We start from the raw sequence: 18,373 nt of genomic DNA, 5'->3' as shown, positions 1-18,373 counted from the left end.
CCAACCCCCATTCCCACCCCAACCCCCATTCCCACCCCAACCCCATCCCCCACCCCCAACCCCATCCCCCACCCCCATCCCATCCCCAACCGCCATCCCCAACCCCATCCCCCACCCCCATCCCATCCCCCAACCCCATCCCCCACCCCCATCCCATCCCCCAACCCCATCCCCACCCCCATCCCCAACCGCCATCCCCACCCCCAATCCCATCCCCAACCCCCATCCCCACTCCCATCCCCCACCCACACCCCCATCCCCAACCCCGCCCACCCCCAACCGCCATCCCCATCTCCCTATGGGAATAACTGGTCCCATTAACAACCCGGGCCGGGGCCCAACCCCAGCTCCTCTTCTTCCTGCCACGGTGACTCTGAGACCTGACACCTCCCCCTATATGAGCAAAGGGGGTTATGGCCAGGAGGGTCCACCTTGCTCGACTCCCTCCTCATGTTTTCAGACCTACAAAGATGATGGACTGTAGAAGATTGGCACGGTGGTGGTTTTGGTCCTGAACTGTTTTAACCCAGAGCGCATAAATTCAAATTCCCCATGTGGTAAATTGAATCCAAAAAATCTGGGCATTTGTTGGTCGTAATATAATATATAATGGGCCGGGCCGGGCTGGGCCAGTTGCTGAGTTCATAAGTTCAATGAATACAGATTCAGACCGTGGGTGTGGTGTCCACACCGCTCTGACAGCGAGACACGGCGCCAGTGCCCATGCCTCCCTCCAGCGCCATGTCGAGCCTGCGGGCGACGAGGCGCTGCTGGCGATACGTAGGTCACCTGTAGTCTTCGTGAAGGCAAAGGAATCCTTCACCGTGCACCTGGAAAACTCACTAAGCACTGCCCGTCGTAATTCACTCAACCATTTGGCCGCCTCGTGCTGTGCGGAACCTGCCATAGGTGAAATAGGGTGTAACGGGGCCACCACGTTTGTGTGTCTTTGATGGAATGAACCCGAATCTCCTACGCTTGTGCCTATTTCCGATGTGTGGCTGATACATTCGTGGTCTTTGAATCTCCGGCCTTACACGCCTCAATGTGCTCCATTGCACGCTCGAATTCACCTTTGAGATGGAGCAGTCCAACAGTCTCCCTTTCCTCAATGTGCCAGTTGAGAAACCAGCTAGTAGGTTCTCTAGTACTGTCTACCGCAAGCCTCCCGCAATGGTCAGCTGGTACACTTTGGGATTTGTGGAGCTCCACATGCTATAAGGTTGTAAATAGGGCCCTCGCCATTTGCTCACCTTGCAAACTTGATGCAGAAATAGAGCGCGTCAGAGCTACACCATGGGCCAATGGCTATCCTGATCGGCTCATTGGGAGTTGTGTAAACTGGAAAATGGATCAAAGGCTGCCAGTTTTGGACCTGAAAAGTGCACAGTCTACCTCAAATTACTCTGGAAAGGCAAAGTATGTCAAAAATTTGATCAACAAGTTAAACAAGCCATTCCATGCTTCTATTATGCATTGGCTATGCGAGTGGTATTTCCCAGTAACAGGATGCTGCCATCAGTCCTACCTACCACACAATTGGGCAATGTCGTGTACGAATTTCAGTGATGATGTGATGCCAGGTACATAGGCCATAAGTCCCAGCAATTGGCTGATCAAAGCAAGCAGCATGTCCCTTCAGTTGTTTGTAATAGGCAGAATACAGACCATACTCAACCAGCCCGCGCTTGCAAAGTCCCACTGCTAGATGTGATTCCACGATTGGGCAGCACTTGCTGAACAATCCTGAGTGCGCTAATGGCTACACAAACAAACAATTTAAGATAATCAGCTGAACTTGGAACATGGCTCATTTACACTTGCCAGGTGCAAAATACATTCATATGCAGGGGCCCATTCTCTGCAAACTAAAGGAATATGTTCAAGCCTTGTGACTTCTTTGAACTACCCAGGAGCTTGGGGAGCCTGTAGTTCTCTGTTGCCTTCGCTGTGACAACACCTCGGTCAGTCAGATTCAATTTGCCAACTAATCTGCACCCTTTTCTCCTGAAGTATAAGTTGTTGTGATCGTTTGAAATTTGACATTCTTGTGTTTGTCCTGATGAGTGCAAGATGAAAGGGTTCGGTAACTTGTCTCTCTTTTCAGCAGTATTCACGGAATAAATTTTCAGGGTTATGGAGAAAGACCAAGGGGTGTGGGCTAAACTAGATAACTTTCAAAGAACTGGCACACCCCTAATGGGCTGAATAACCTCCTGTGCTATAGGATCCTATGATTCTATAAATTTAAGAGAGATTTTTGAACAATTGTCTGTTTCGACAGATAAAGGAGACACTGTGGATGAGTGCACATCTCTTCAATAAGTTGTCTCAGTGGAAGTTTGTTACAAGAATACAGACAGGAGATTTCGGAGGAAGTGTAGCACTTGGATAGAGGGTGTTCTTTTAAAGTCTTTTTCAGGATTGTTGCCATCGCTGACAAGGCCAGTATTTAATGGCCATCCCTAATTGCTCCTAACAGTGGAGGACAGCCTTGAACTGCTACTATCCCAAGAGGTTTAATAAGGCTGAGGTCTTCACAAGGCCAGAATTAAGAGGCAACCATGTTGCTGTGGGGCTGGAGTCATCTACAGGTCCAGACCGGGTGAGGACGCCAGGTTTCCTTCCCAAAAGGGACATTGAAAAGTTGGTTCTAGGACAAGAACCAAAGTCATTGGGGCAAATTGTCGTTAGTTGGATTAGAGAGATTAAGACTTGCATTTCTGTAACTTCTCGCACCACCTCAGGGCACCCCAAAGTTTATTTCAACCAGTTTTGAAGTGTAGCCACTTTTGTAATGTAGGAAACGTGGCAGCCAATTTGCGCACAGCAAGCTCCCACAAACAGCAATGCGAAAATGATCAGATTGTCTGTTTCAGTGATGCTGGTTAAGGGATAAATTTTGGCCGGGGCAATGGAGAGAACTCCTGATCTTTGTTTGAAATTGTGGCCATGGGAGCTTTTACACCCACCTGAGAGGGCAGAAAGGGCTTCTGTTTAACAATGTTCAGCACCATGTGCAACTCCTCAGATACTGAAACAGTGCATGTCCAAATGCAGCAAGACCTGGACAATATCCAGGCTTTGGCTGACAAGAGGCAAGTAACAGTCACACCACACAAGTGCCAGGCAATGATCATCTCCCACAAGAGAGAATCCAATCATCGCTCATTGACATTCAATGGCATTACCATCGCTGAAATCCCCACTATCAACATCCTGGGGGTTACCATTGACCAGAAACTGAACTGGACCAGCCATGTAAATATTGTGGCTACAAGAGCAGGTCAGAGGCTAGGAATCCTGGGGCGAGTAACTCACCTCCTGACTCCCCAAAGCCTGTCCACCATCTACAAGGCACAATTCAGGAGTGTAATGGAATACTCTCCACTTGCCTAGATGAGTGCAGCTTCTACAACACTCAAGATGCTTGACACCATCCAGGACAAAGCAGCCCACTTGATTGGCACCATATCCACAAACATTCATTCCCTCCACCACCGACGCACAGTAGCAGCAGTGTGTACCATCTACAAGATGCACTGCAGGAATTCACCAAGATCCTTATGCAGCACCTTCCAAACCCACGACCTCGACCATCTAGAAGGACAAGAGCAGCAGACACTTGGAAACACCACAACCTGGAAGTTCCCCTCCAAGTCACTCGCCATCCTGACTTGGAAATATATCACTGTCGCTGGGTCAAAATCCTGGAACTCCCTTCCTAACAGCACTATGGGTGTATCTACACCACATGGACTGCAGCGGTTTAAGAAGGCAGCTCACCACCACCTTCTCAAGGGTAACTGGGGATGGGCAATAAATGCTGGTCTAGCCAGCGAAACCCACATCCCGTAAATGAATTTTTAAAAAAACTATCAAGACCCTCTAGTTTGAATACCTCTATTAAATCTCCTTTTAGCCTCTCTCCTCAAAGGAGCATAATCGAGAAATTTGTATACTGTGTGCTTTTATGTGCTCTATTATAGAAAGGAAGTTGAAACTATAGAATTTTTTTTCATTCCTGGGTTTGGGCGTTGCTGGCAAGGCCAGCATTTGTTGCCCACCCCTAATTGTCCTTGAGAGCATTCAAAAGTCAACCAAATTGCTGTGGGTCTGGAGTCACATGTAGGGCCAGACCAGGTAAAGACAACAGATTTCCTTCCCTAAAGGTCATTAGTGAACCAGATGGGTTTTTACAACAATCAGTGATAGTTTCATAGTCGCCATTACTGAGAATAGCTTTATATTCCAGAATTTTCAAAGGTTACGGGGAGAAGGTGGGAGAATGGGGTTGAGAAACTTATCAGCCATGATTGAATGGCGGAGCAGACTCAATGGGCTGAATGGCCTAATTTCTGCTCCTATGTCTTATGGTCTTATAATTTATTTTAAATTAATGTCAACCTGAGGATGTGTAGAAATGCAAGTTCTTTCTTTCTGACTCTTTATGTCTAAGTCTGATGGCTTCCTCTTGACTTTCAGGCAAAGACAAGGTCATTTTCGTCACTAAGGAGGACCATGAAGCTCCCAGCAGTGCTGAGTTAATAGCGGATGATCCCAATGACCCTTACGAAGAACATGGTGAGTGTATTTGTTAAGTGGCTGCTCATAATGGGATCTCTATGAGCTCCAGCAGTGGTCAATCAGTCAGTTCGGTGTCCCAGACTGGATCCCTCCACCCCTTCGCTCCGCTTTTGGCGGCTGTACCTTCACCTGCCTGGGCCCTAAGCTCGAGAATTCCCTCTGTAAACTTCTCAGCTCTCTGTCCTCCTTTACGGATATTCTTAAAAGCTGCCTCTTTAACCAAACTTTCGATCGCCTGTCCTGATCTCTCCTTATGTGGTTCAGTTTCTGATTTACACTCCTGTGGAGTACCTTGAGCCATTTTACCACATCAAAGGTGCTATATAAATGCAAGGTGTGTTGTTGGTACCAATTTTTAAAGTGTACCTCACGCAAACTTCTTTCCCTGTGGGGAGGTGGTGGAAGGATTCCCAGCTAATTGTCAGTCCAGTGAACCGAATCATGAACACTCCTACCTTGGCCAGGATGACCTGGTATGGAACTTGAAACCGGAGCTTCTGGTCCAGAGGTAGGGACACTACCCATTGCGCCACAAGATCTCCATTAATACCATTGAAAGTGAGGGAAGCAGTTGGACCTTCTCTTGTGTAGCTGGCCTTTGCCTGACATATGAGTTTCGAATGGTATGCACCAGCTGGATGGTACTCATACCTGCTCTAGGCAGGCATGGACTGCCTTGTTATGAGGACACTGCAATCATCTGTGAACATCCCCACCCTTGACATTGTTCAGCTGAAGATGATTGGGCCTAAGACACAATCCCGAGGAACCCGGTCTGCCCTCTCGGTTGGATGTAAAAGATCCCAGGGAACTGTGCCTATAAGAGCAAGGGTGATATCCCCAATGTCCAATATCACAAAATACAAACCAATTATCTGGTCATTGCTGTTTGTGGGCTCAACATTGTCCTCATCCCAGCTCATAGAATCTTACAGTAGAGAAGGAGGCTATTCAGCCCATCATGCTTGTGCCGTGTGATCCAATTAGCCCCGTTCCCCCTGCTCTTTCCCCATAGCCCGGTAAATGTTTCCTTTCAGGTATATATCCAATTCCCTTTTGAAAGTCCCATTGAATTTGCTTCAGCCATGTTTTCAGGTAGCGTGTTCCAGGTCAAAGCAGCTTGTGGTGGGGAAAAAAAGAACATAGAAAAATCCTCTTGTTATCTTTAATCTGTGTCCTCCGGTTACCGACTCTCCTGCCACTGGAATCAGTTTCTTTTTTTTAAAATTCATTCATGAGATGTGGGCGTCACTGGCTAGGCCAGCATTTATTGCCCATCCCTCGTTGCTCAGAGGGGCATTTAAGAGTCAACCACATTGCTGTGGGACTGGAGTCACATATAGGCCAGACCAGGTAAGGACGGCAGATTTCCTTCCCTAAAGGACATTCGTGAACCAGATGGGTTTTTACAACAATCGATAGTCATCATTAGACTTTTTAATTCCAGATTTTTATTGAATTAAAAGTCCACCATCTGCCATAATGGGATTCAAACCCGGGTCCCCAGAGCATTACCCTGGGTCTCTGGATACCCCTACGCCATTGCACTTGATGAGGAAGTAATGTTATTGAGTAACATTGAGTAATTCAGTAATTGAGGTGATTAGATATGGCAGTTTTCAAGGGGCAAAGACAATTTAAATTTGCCTAAACAATCAAAACAGTATTGGCTTTAATTCTTAAACAAAATCAAAATACTGCGGGTGCCAGAAATCTGAAATAAAATGCTGAAAATACTCAACAGGCCTGGCGGCATCTGTGGAGGGAGAAACAGAGCTAACGTTTCAGGTCAATAACCTTTTGTCAGAAGTGGCTGCTAATCCTCTGATTTCTGAATGTAGTCTCATTGGTTCAGTAAATAAAAGTAAATTGGAAGTTATTTTAAATGTGTGCACGCTGCAACATATTGCTGGCCACAAGGTGGCAACAAAGGCCATGTTTTCTTCCCACCCCCGCTCCTTTCCATCCATGCCCTGTATCTGGAGCTGAGACTGATGTTTATTGTGGAAATGATCACCTTTCATTCTGTCTGTAAAAGGGCCATGTCAGCTGTAGCTCAGCGGGTTGCGGATTCGAGTCCCAGTCTACAGACTTGAAGCCGTAATCGAGGTTTAAATACCTGGTGCGGCCTGGAGGGAGTGCAGCACTGTCAGAGGTCCGCCTTTTGGATGAGAAATTAAACCCAGGCCCTGTCTGCCTCTGAGATGGCCATAAGAGATCCCATTGCGCTATTTCGAAGGAGAGTCCAGGGTGTCCTTGGCCAATATTTATCCCTCAATCAACATCACTAAAGCACAGATTATCTGGTCATTATCCCATTGCTCTTTGTGGGAGTTTGCTGTGCACAAATTGGCAGCTGTGTTTCCTGAAAGAAAAAGAAAGACTTGCATTTCTATAGCTCCTTCACACCTCAGAGTGTCTCAAAGCTCTTCACAGCCAATAATGTACTTCTGCAGTGTAGACACTCTTGTCATGTAAGAAACTCAGCAGCCAGTTTTCACAAAGCAAGTCCCCACAAACAGCAAGGTGATAATGATAATGTTTTAGTGATGTTGATTGAGGGATAAATGTTGACCACTGGGGAGAACTCCCCTGTTCTTCTTCAAAATAGTACCAAGGGATCTTTTGTGTCCACTAGAGAGGGTAGCCAGAGTCTCCGTTCTCTATTTAACATCTCATCCAAAAGACGGCACCTCCGGCAGTGCAGCAACCCCTCAGTACTGCACTGGGAGGGTCAGCTTGGAGTTTTGTGCTCAATGCTGAATTGGAACTTGAACCCAGAACCTTGTGACTCAGAAGTGAGGGTGCTTGCCTCCGTGGGCCTGTGTCTTCCTGCCTTTTAACAGTGACTGTACTTCAGAATGATCTGGTTGTCTGTGAAGCACTTTGCAGTGTCCTGAGGTTGTGAAAGGTGCTATGTAGATGCTAATTCTAGTACTAATGCACAACAACAAATTGCATTTATAGAGCACCTTTAATGTAGTAAACCATTTCAAGGCTCCTCACAGGAGTGTCACCAGACAAAAGATGTTGCTGAGCCATATGAGGTAGATTTTAAGGAACATCTTAAAATAGAAGAGAGAGAGGTGGAGAGGTTTAGGGAAGGAGTTCCAGACATTGGAGGCAGCTTGAAGGTATGGCTGCCAATGTTGGAGCCATGGAAGCGGGGGCAGTGGTCAAGTGGCCACAAGTGGAGAAGCGCAGAGATCTCAGTGGGAGCATAGAAGGGGGCTCATGGGGCTGGAAGAGGTTACAGAGATCAGGAGGGATTTGAAATTGAAGCATTGGAGGAACTGGAGTAGCAGGACAGGTAGATAAGGTGGTTCAGAAGGTATACGGAATGTTTTCCTTTATTAGCCAAAGCTTAGAATGTAAGAGCAGGAAGGTTATGCTCGAATGAAAATGTTATGCTCAAGTAAAAACAGAAAATGCTGGAAAAGCTCAGCAGGTCTGACAGCATCTGTGGAGAGAAACAGAGTTAACATTTCGAGTCTGCGTGACTCTCCTTTGTCCAGTCAGAGCTGCTAAGTTTTGCCAGCATTTTCTGTTTTTATTTCAGACCTCCAGCATCCTCAGTATTTTGCTTTTATCTTAAGGTTATGCTAGAACTGTTTTCAACACCAGTTCAACCACAGCTAGAATACTGTGTACAGTTCTGGTCATCCTATTACAGGAATAATGTGATCCCATTAGAGAGGATACAGAGGAGATGTTGCCAGGAGTGTGGAATTTTAATGATGATTAAAGTTGAATAGGCTGGGGTTGTTTTCTTTGTAATAGAGGAGGCTGTAGGGAGATGTAATTGGGGTAAAATTGAGGGGTCTAGGTAGAGTGGATAGGAAGGACCTATTTCCCTTAGCAGAGAGGCCAGTAAACAGGGGCAGTAATTTAAAGTAATTGGTGGAAGGATTAGAGGGGAGTTGAGAAGAAATTATTTTTCACCCAGAGTATGGTGGAGATTTAGAACTCTCTGTCTGGAAGGGTTGTAGAGGCAGATACCCTCCTCACATTGAAAAATACTGGTGAACAGCACCTCAAAGTCCCAGGGGCAGTGGGCCAAAAGCGGGATTAGGCTGGATAACGTTTTTTACAACTGGCACTGACACGATGGGCCGAATGGCCTCCTGTTGTGCAGTGACTCTTTCTAAGTGTAGTCACTATAGGAAACACAGCAAACAGTTCGCACACAGCAAGACCCCACAAACAGCAATGATTTCCATTACCCTTTGTGTGAAGAAGTGCTTCTTGATTTCACTTCCCAATGACTTGGCTCTAATTTTAAGGTCATGCCCCTTGTTCTGGACTCCCCCCAACAGAGGGATTAGTTTTTTCTATATTTACCCTGTCCAACCCTTTATCATTTTAGCACCTCTATTAGATCACCCCTCAGCATTCTATACCCGAGCGATTACAAGCCTAGTTATGCAACCTGCCTTCATCATTTAACCCGTTTAGCTCTGATATCATTCAGGTGGGTCTGCGCTGCTGCGCCTCCAGGGCCAATAGCTCCTTCCTGAGGTGCGGGGCCCAGAACTGAACCCAGTTACTCCAGATGGGGTCTGACCAGCTGAAAAATCACTTCCTGCAATCGGTTTAAAGGTTCCTTGTATTCTCCCTGCTTTCCGTGTTTCTATCTGCCTTTCTTCCCAAGACCAAACTCCGGGCTGGAATGTAAAAGGGGAACGAGCGACTTCCTGGAGCACAAAACAGAAGCTGCTCCATTTAACCTTCCATGTGCATCTGTGCTTATCGCCCAACCTGAATCTGCAGTGTGTAATTTACAGTGACAATCATTAAGAGGGAGGGAGGCAGTGCAGGAGATTGTTCAAATTCTTGGAATGTGTGCTGTTTACCTTTTTGATTTATCTCAGGTTAATCACAGTGTCCCTGAGCATCTTCTCATCTTAAACGTGTCTTGGATTCAGAGCCCTCTAATTCGCCCCAGTTTACCTAATTGTAATATATCTGATACTCTATACTTTCATACTATGCTTTCCCATTCTCTCTCTCATTCACCAGTCTCTATCTCCATCCCTATCACCCTTCCATCCTATACCCAACTCCCTAACCTTTCTTCCACCCTCCCTCTTCATTTATTCATTTGCAGGATGTGGGTGTCACTGGCAAGGCCACCATAGGTTGTCCATCCCTACTGATTCCTCTTCCCTGCCCCCTCCTTCCCGCTCCACTTCATTTTTGTTCTCTCCCCTATTCTCGTTTCTTTCTCACTCACTTTGTCTTTCTCTTTATCTCACTTTCTCATCAAGGCGAATAAATGGAGTTGAGGCACTGACTAGCCACACTCTAATTGAGAAGCAGAACAAACTCGAGGGGCAAGGAGTGTCAGCAGGCCAGTGGACTGTGGAAGCCATCGCAGCTGAACCTGATCTTGGTGACCAGCCTCAATGCACTTGAGCAATGAATAAAAACCCTGATTCCCCCCCCACTACACCCACCAATTCTCGCCTCTCAGGGACACTGGGTTGATTGTAGTCATCCCTTTCTGTCACCCCAGTTAACTCAGCACCATCTGCAAATTAGACGGAGGGTCCCATTCACCCCTCCTGAGTTCCTTACAGAAGTGGACAGCTTTCTGGCTTCACCAGCTTTGCCTTTCATCTGAATGTGATTTGCCGGTGGTTTATCAGCACAGGAGGAAGCCATTCGGCCCGTCGTGCCTCTGCTAACCCTTTGACAGAGCTGTCCAAGTAATCCCACTCCTTTGCTCTTTCCCCATAGCCCTGTAAGTTTTTGAGTATTTCCCCAATTCCCTTTTGAAAGTAATGATTGAATCTGCTTCCACCGCCCTTTCAGGCAGCGCCTTCCAGATCCCAGCCACCTACTGTGCAAAAGAAAAAATTCTCAGTGTTTGTGATTCTGGTTCGTTTTGCCAATTTTCCCTGGCACTGAAATCAGTTTCGCTTTTTTTTATTCTATCAAAACCCCTCATTATTTTGAGCATCTATTAATTCAGTTTAACCTTCTCTGTTCAAGGGAGAAAAACAAAGCAAAAAGAAGGAATTTAATTTCTGTAGCACCTTTCGCAACCAAAGGACATCCCAAGGTATTAGACAGCCAATGAAATACTTTTTTAAGTGTACTCATTGTTGTAATGTGAGAAATGCAACAGCCAATTTGTGCACAGACAGATCCCACAAACAGTGATTATGGTAATGACCAGATAATCTGATTTTTATGATCATGGTGGCGGGATAAATATTGGCCTCAGGGCCCTGAGGAAAAATCCCCTCCTGCCCTTTGAAATACTGGCTGTGAGATCTTTTATATCCACCCGGGAGGGCAGACAGCAGCCTTTGTTTAACACCACATCTGAAAATACACATCTTTCCAAGGCTCTCCTCACAGCTGACAGGATGTAGCATGGAACAATGCCATTCGGCCCATCATGCCTGTGCTGCTCCGGTGGTCACTGGGATCATTCTGGCAAACCTCTTCTGCACAACACTCCGTCCCCTTTTTAATCCGCTTTTTAATATATGTTTGCAGGTCTGATCCTGCCAAATGGTGACATCAACTGGAACTGTCCCTGCCTGGGAGGGATGGCGAGCGGTCCCTGTGGGGAGCAGTTTAAATCCGCCTTCTCCTGTTTCCACTATAGCAAGGAAGAGGTGAAAGGCTCAGACTGCCTGGACCAGTTTCGAACAATGCAGGAATGCATGCAGCGCTACCCAGACCTGTACCCACAGGACGAGGAGGTGGACGAGGAGGAGGAGGAGGAGGAGAGCGACAAAGCAAAGAGCAATCTCCCAGCGCAAGAAATACCAGCCTCTGAGGGTCAGGGATCCAGCTAATCGGAGAATGGTGGGGGGTCCTCCTGTTCCCCCCGTCCACCCTCCCTTCGCCCCCTCCACTTCGCCCAACCGTGTCTCCAAATCTTCAAGCCAGCATCAAACAACAGAAAGATGCAGCCAGCCTTTGTTACCAAATGTGTTATTTGTGCATGTGGACGGGGTTCTTTTGCTGCTGCTGCCGTGGTGGTTGAAAGAAGTGGAGCAGATTTCGGGGTGGGGTGGTCTCATAATGAGGGTCTTCACTTGCTAAGCGGCACCTTAGCTCCAAATGTTCACCGTGGGGACCAGGCTTTGTGTCGCTATGCAAGGAGGGGAATGAAGTGTCTGACCCTGATGGGGGTGGAGGGGGATGCGTTTGATTCTCAGATCACACTGAGAGCTGTTACCCGGTGTAACAACTTTCCTCTTAACAAAATACAGAAAACAAATACATTCTAGTAAATTAAAGATATTTTTACCTTGTACTTTGTTGTCTAGTTGTTTGTTCTTTTTGAAGTAGGATTAAATTATCTTTACATTTTTTTCCCTTCTCCCCTTGTTCCCTGGTTCGACCCCTCACCACCCCCACCACACCCCGCACCCCAGGTTCACTTCTTGCTCTCCCCTCCCAGGTTTCCCCCTCTTCTACCCTCCAGTTCCCCTCTTCTCCAGCAGACGCTGGCCCCCACTCCAGCTCTTTTCCTTTTGGATGGTGCCATTCCCGATGGGTTCATATACCAGGGCACTCCTCTGCCACCTTACTGAGCTGCCATCTCCAAGAGAATGCCAGCAGGCTGTTTGACCAGGGAGGGCATCATAGTAGAGTCCTACTCATCTTCTTGGTCAGCAAACAGGTTCCAGGAGTGGGATGATACATAATGAAGAGCAGGGAGCCTGGCTGATCTCCCCACATGCCCCCAGCTCCCACAGCAACAACTTTCATTTATGTAGCCCCATTAATGTAATAAAACATCCAGAGTGCTTCACAGGAGGGACTTTGAAACAAAATTTGACACTGAGCCACATCGGGGAATATTAGGCCAAATGGTCAAAAGCCTGTTCAGAGAGGTAGGTTTTAAAAGGCATTTTAAGGGAGACAGCATTGGAGAGGTTGAGGAAGGGGGGACATTTTTAGGCAGCTGAAGGCAAGGCAGCCGATAGTGGAATGATTAAAATTGGGGTTGCTCAAGAGACCAGAATTAGAAGAGCAGAGGTATCTCAGAGGATTGGAGGAGATTACTGAGATAGGGAGAGGGAGGCGTGAGGAATTTAAAATTCAAAGCATTGCCGGACTGGGAGCCTGTGAGGTCAGAGTGGTGATTGAACAAGGTTTAGTCCAGGCTAGAAGACATGCAGCAGAATCTTGGATGAGCTGAGGTTTAATCCAGGGCACAGACACTAATTCTTAGAGTTCTGCCCTGAACCAAATCTTGGCCGATTGAGTTTGCCAATCTTCCCCTGACACCCTGGTTTGAACTCCTGATGACAGGTTTCACCAACAACTTACCCGACATGACAAGTGAAAGTAAATTCAGTCTTCAAAATGACTCTTCAGCCCCCTCCTTGCTAGATTCCCAGCTGTCATCTGATTTTTGCTCTGCATTTCCTGGACAGGGCCAACTTTTAACTGTGAAATATGAAGTGCTATCAGAAGCCCTGTGAGAGAGAAGTTGCAGTGATTTTCCCTAAATCATGAGAAAGTGTCAACATTGAGGGTCTAAGCAGAAGCAGTAGTTTAGCTGGGTTCCTTGTAGCTATGATCCATCCACTGGACAGCCACTGTCAGCCCTCCAGAGTTATCCTGGATTCTCTTGAGAATTTGAGATTAATCCCTTGGGGCGGTGCTATTAATAGAACCTCAGGAGTAAAATCATAGAGGGTATTAACAACAATCTCCATTTATATAGCATCTTTATATTCCAACTGGTGTTAGTACCAAACCACATAAGGAGATGCTGGGATGGGTGACAAAACTGGGTTAAAGATGTGGGTTTTAAGGAATGCTATAAAGAAAGAGAGAGAGGTTCAGCGAGAGAATTTCTGCATTTAGAGCCTGGACCCCATACCCCAGTGAGAGTCAGCACCTTCAGGAGAGGAGGTGGACCCCATACCCCAGTGAGAGCACCTTCAGGAGAGGAGGGGGACCCTGTACCCCAGTGAGAATCAGCACCTTCAGGAGAGGAGGGGGACCCTGTACCCCATTGAGAGTCAGCACCTTCAGGAGAGGGGGGGACCCGTACCCCAGTGAGAGTCAGCACCTTCAGGAGAGGAGGGGGACCCTGTACCCCAGTGAGAGCACCTTCAGGAGAGGAGGGGGACCCTGTACCCCAGTGAGAATCAGCACCTTCAGGAGAGGAGGGGGACCTGTACCCCAGTGAGAGTCAGCACCTTCAGGAGAGGAGGGGGACCCTGTACCCCAGTGAGAGTCAGCACCTTCAGGAGAGGAGGGGGACCTGTACCCCAGTGAGAGTCAGCACCTTCAGGAGAGGAGGGGGACCCGTATCCCAGTGAGAGTCAGCACCTTCAGGAGAGGAGGGGGACCCGTATCCCAGTGAGAGTCAGCACCTTCAGGAGAGATGGGGGGAATTTGGGAGCAGAAAAGTTTTTAAAATACTTTACTATCATAATCCCCTAAAATTGATTGCAATAATTGACCTGAAACTTTGCTGTGAGAATCCAATAGTGATGTCTGACTTCAGTTATTGAAGGGAACAAATGAAAACTGTGACTGAGTCAGATTAAGGTTGTGAGTGTGAGGAGAGGTTTGTTAGCCAGTGCGGAATGTTGAAGAGATGCTGGATGTGAAAATATTCCACATTTCTGTGATCAGATCTGTTGTAGTTTAGATTGGTCCTCCCACTTTATGGTTAAATTCCATTTACACAGCCTGGTTTCTGGAAATACTCACATGACACAGCTCATCTGAAACTCTGCTGTCCCACAACTTGTGCCAAATCCCTGTTCACCCATCACCTCTGTGTTTATTGACATACATTGGCTCCCAGTCCGGCAACACCTCAATTTTAAATTGCTCATCCTTGTTTGTAAATCCCTTCCTGGCCTCACCCCATATCTTACTATTCCTTTCTCCCTCATGCATATCTTACTTCCCTTTAAATGCATCAATGCCATTCGCCTAAAATTGAAATAGTGTGAGCTCTTACATTCGTAAGAGAAATAAAGAGGTCACATATTATTTGGAAAATAAGTGTCTAAATGGAGTATAAAGAAGCACTGAGATCAGAACTTCGGGCTTAGAAATAGGAGTAGGCCATTTGGCCCCTCGAGCCCGCTCCACCATTCTGATTGTGGCAGATCTAGTTGTGGTCTTAACTCCACTTTGGCATCTGCTCCCTTGTGGATCAAAAATCTGTCTAACTTTGCCTTGAATAAACTCAATGACCCAATGTCCACTGCTTTCTGGGCAAGAGAATTCCACACACTCATGACCCTCTGACAGAAAAAAAAATCCCTTCATCTCCATCTTAAGAATTCACGTCCCCTGGTTCTAGTCTCTCCCACAAGTGGGAACACCTTCCCAGTATCCACCCTGTCAAATCCCCTCAGGATCTTGTATGTTTCAATAAGACCGTTTATTCTTCTAAAGTCCAACGGGCATCGGCACAACCTGTTCAACCTTTCTTCATAGGATAAGCATCTCATTCCAGGAATGAGTTGAGTGAACCTTCTCTGAACTGCTTCTAGCACAATGATATCTTTTTTCAAATAAGGAGACCAAAACTATACACAGTGCTCCAGATGTGGTCTCACCAAGGCCCTGTACAGTTGCAGTAAAACTTCTCTACTTTTATGTTCTATTCCCCTTGCAGTAAACACCAACATTCCATTTGCCTTCCTAATCACTTTCTGTACCTGCATACTAACTTTTTGTGATTCATGCACCAGGACACCCAGATCCCTCTGCACCTGCAACCCCTCTCCATTTGAATAATATACTGCTTTTCTATTCTGGGAGTACAATTACATAAATGACTAAAAGTAGTGGCGCAGGCCAATATGCCCATAAAATCAAACCAAACACTAGGGCTTATTTCTAGAGGGATAGAATTGGTAAGTAGAGAAGCTATATTAAAAATTAGGTGGATAACTGTGCACATCTGATCTCCATACTATAAAAAGGCTATAGAGGCACCAGAGAGGGTGCAAGGATGATACCAGAATGGAAACGTTATTTTTATCAAGAAAGGATTGATAAGCAGGGTCTCTTTTCCCTTGGAAGAAAAGAAGGCTGACGGGTGACCTAATAGAGATCTTTAAAATGATGAAAAATTTTGAACGAGTATGCACAGGAGGTGTTTATATTTGTGAGGACCCCAGACCCAGGGGCCGTAATTATAAAACAGCCACTAATAAATCCGATCAGGAATTCAGGGGAATCTCCTTTACCCGGAGAGTGGTGAGAATGAGGAACTCGGAGTGTTACATGAAGTGATTAAGGTGAATGTAATAGATGTATTTATGGAGAAGTTGGATAAACACGTGAGGGAGAAAGGAGTAGAAGGATATGCTGATAGGGTGAGATTATTTGGGTGGGAGGAGGCTCGAATGGAACATAAAGTCCAGCACAGACCAGTTGGGCCAATTGACCTGTTTCTGTGCTGTAAAATTCGATGTAATGTAACCACTCCATGTGTTGGTGAGTTCCACATTCTAACCGTTCTGGGTAAAGAAGTTTTTTCCTAGGTTCTTATTTGGTTTATTAGTAACTAGCTTATATTTATGGGCCCTGGTTTTGGCTTCCTGACACAAGTGGAAACATCTTCTCCACTTCTACCCTATTGAACCCTTACATAAAGATATCAATCGGCTCTCCCCTCACCCTCTCTACTGCAGGGTTTTCGGGGACAGAGGCAAGCTAAAACCCCGAGGAGATCACAGATATCAATCTGAGGACGTCATGTACACAACACAAGTTACCTTTACAAATACTAGGCAGTGGATTGCAGCTATGTCATAGGGTCAATGTGCAGAAGCAACTTAAAGAGGGAACATCTTCGTGAGAACTGACTTGGCAGAACAACATCCTTTGTCAACAAAACAATGCATCGTTACATCACTTACACACAATGTCATCCTGACAAATATCATGACCCAAACAACATACCCTTGTCTGGGAATTGCTCTCAGGGGAGGGAACACTTACATCCTGAGACCTTCATGGTCAGTGGAGGATCAACATAACCTAGCAATGATTGAATGAACAAACAAATTAGGAGCAGGAGTAGGCTATTTGACCCCATGACACTGCTCTGCAACATATTAAGGTCATGGATGAGGTTATTGTGGCCTTAACTCCACTTTCCTGCCTGCCCACAACCCTGCCCCCCAACCCTCACCATAGCCCTTGACTCCCTAGTACATAAAATAGTTATCTAACGCAGCCTTGAATACATTCAATGACCCAACCTCCACTATTCCCGGAGAAAGGGAATTCCAAAGAATCACAGAATTGTTACAGGGCAGAAGGAGGCTGTTTGGCCCATCGTGTCTGCACTAGTTCTCCGAATGAGCAACTCACCCAGAGCCATCCCCCCGACCTTCCCCCCCATAACCCTGCACATTCTTCCTTTTCAGGTAACAGTCTAATTCCTTTTTGAATGCTTCAGTTGAACCTGCCTCCACCACACTTTCAGGCAGTGAATTCCAAGCCCTAACCACTCTGCATAAAAAAGTTTCTCCTCATATTGTTTTAAATCTGTGTCTTTGTGTTCTTGATCCTTCCACGAGTGAGAACAGTTTCTCCCTATCTACTCTCTCCAGAGCCCTCATTATTTTGAATACCTCAATCAAATCTCCTTTCAACCTTTTTTCTAAGGAATACAATCCTAACTTCTCCAGCCTATCTTCATTATTGAAGTTCCCCATCCCTGGAAACATTCTTGTGAATCTTTTCTGCGCCCTTTCTAATGCCTTCACATCCTTCCTAAAGTGCGGTGCTCAGAACTGGACACAATACTCCAGCTGAGACTGAACCAGTGTCTTATACAAGTTCAACATAACCTCCTTGCTCTTGTACTCTATGCCCCTATTAATAAAGCCCAGGATACTGTATGCTTTGTTAGCTGCTCTCTCCACCTGTCCTGCCACCTTCAATGATTTATGCACATAAGCCCAAGGTCCCTCTGCTCCTCCACCCCCTTTAGAGTTGTACCCCTTATTTTACATTGTCTATCCATGTTCTTCCTACCGAAATGAATTACTTCACATTTCTCTGCATTAAACTTCATCTTCCACCCGTCCGTCCATTCCACCAACTTGTCTATGTCCTTTTGAAGTTCTACACTATCCTCCTCACATTTCACAATGCTTCCAAGTGTCGCATCATCCGCAAACTTTGAAATTGTGCCCTGTGCACTAAGGTCTAGGTCATTAATATATATTGGGAAAAGCAAGGGTCCCAACGCTGACTATTGGGGAACTTCACTACAAACCTTCCTCAAGCACAAAAAACATCCTTTAAACACTGCTCTGTTTTGTGTTGCTCAGCCAATTCCATTTCGCTGTTGCTACTGTCCCTTTTATTCCATGGGCTATAACTTTGTTCACAAGTCTGTCGTGTGGCACTGTATCAAATGCCTTTTGGAAGTCCATGTACACCACATCAACAGCATTTCCCTCATCAACCCTCTCTGTTACCTCTTCATAAAACTCCAACTAAATTAGTTAAACATGATTTTCCATTAAGAAATCCATGCTGGCTTTCATACAAACATATGAACAAGGAGCAGGAGTAGGCCATTCGGCCCCTCGAGCCTGCTCCGCCATTTAATAAGATCATGGCTGATCTGATAGCAACCTGAAATCTGCATCCCACCTACCCCCAATAACCTATCACCCTCATGCTTATGAAGAATTTATCCACTTCTGCCTTAAAACTATTCAAAGACTTTGCTTCCACCACCTTTTCAGGAAGCGAGTTCCAAAGACTCACAACCCTCTGAGCGAAAACATTACTCTCCATCTCTGTTTTAAAT

The 18,373-nt window shown here is 46.1% G+C and overlaps 1 protein-coding gene across 1 annotated transcript; it reads left to right on the top strand.

The window, feature by feature from the left end:
• The first annotated feature begins 653 nt into the window (after positions 1-653).
• LOC144682321 (mitochondrial intermembrane space import and assembly protein 40-like) lies at positions 654-11,863 on the top strand. Its single transcript, XM_078544795.1, has 3 exons — positions 654-909; positions 4,486-4,584; positions 11,095-11,863. The coding sequence occupies exons 1-3, from the start codon at positions 654-656 to the stop codon at positions 11,397-11,399; spliced, it is 660 nt and encodes a 219-aa protein (XP_078400921.1). The 3' UTR covers positions 11,400-11,863.
• The last annotated feature ends 6,510 nt before the right edge of the window (positions 11,864-18,373 follow it).

This window comes from Cetorhinus maximus, chromosome 6 (genome assembly GCF_964194155.1).
Source record: "Cetorhinus maximus chromosome 6, sCetMax3.hap1.1, whole genome shotgun sequence".
In the NCBI taxonomy this organism is placed as follows: Eukaryota; Metazoa; Chordata; class Chondrichthyes; order Lamniformes; family Cetorhinidae; genus Cetorhinus; species Cetorhinus maximus.
Note: the sequence above shows the minus strand (reverse complement) of the source record. Positions and strands in the feature narration are given on the sequence as shown.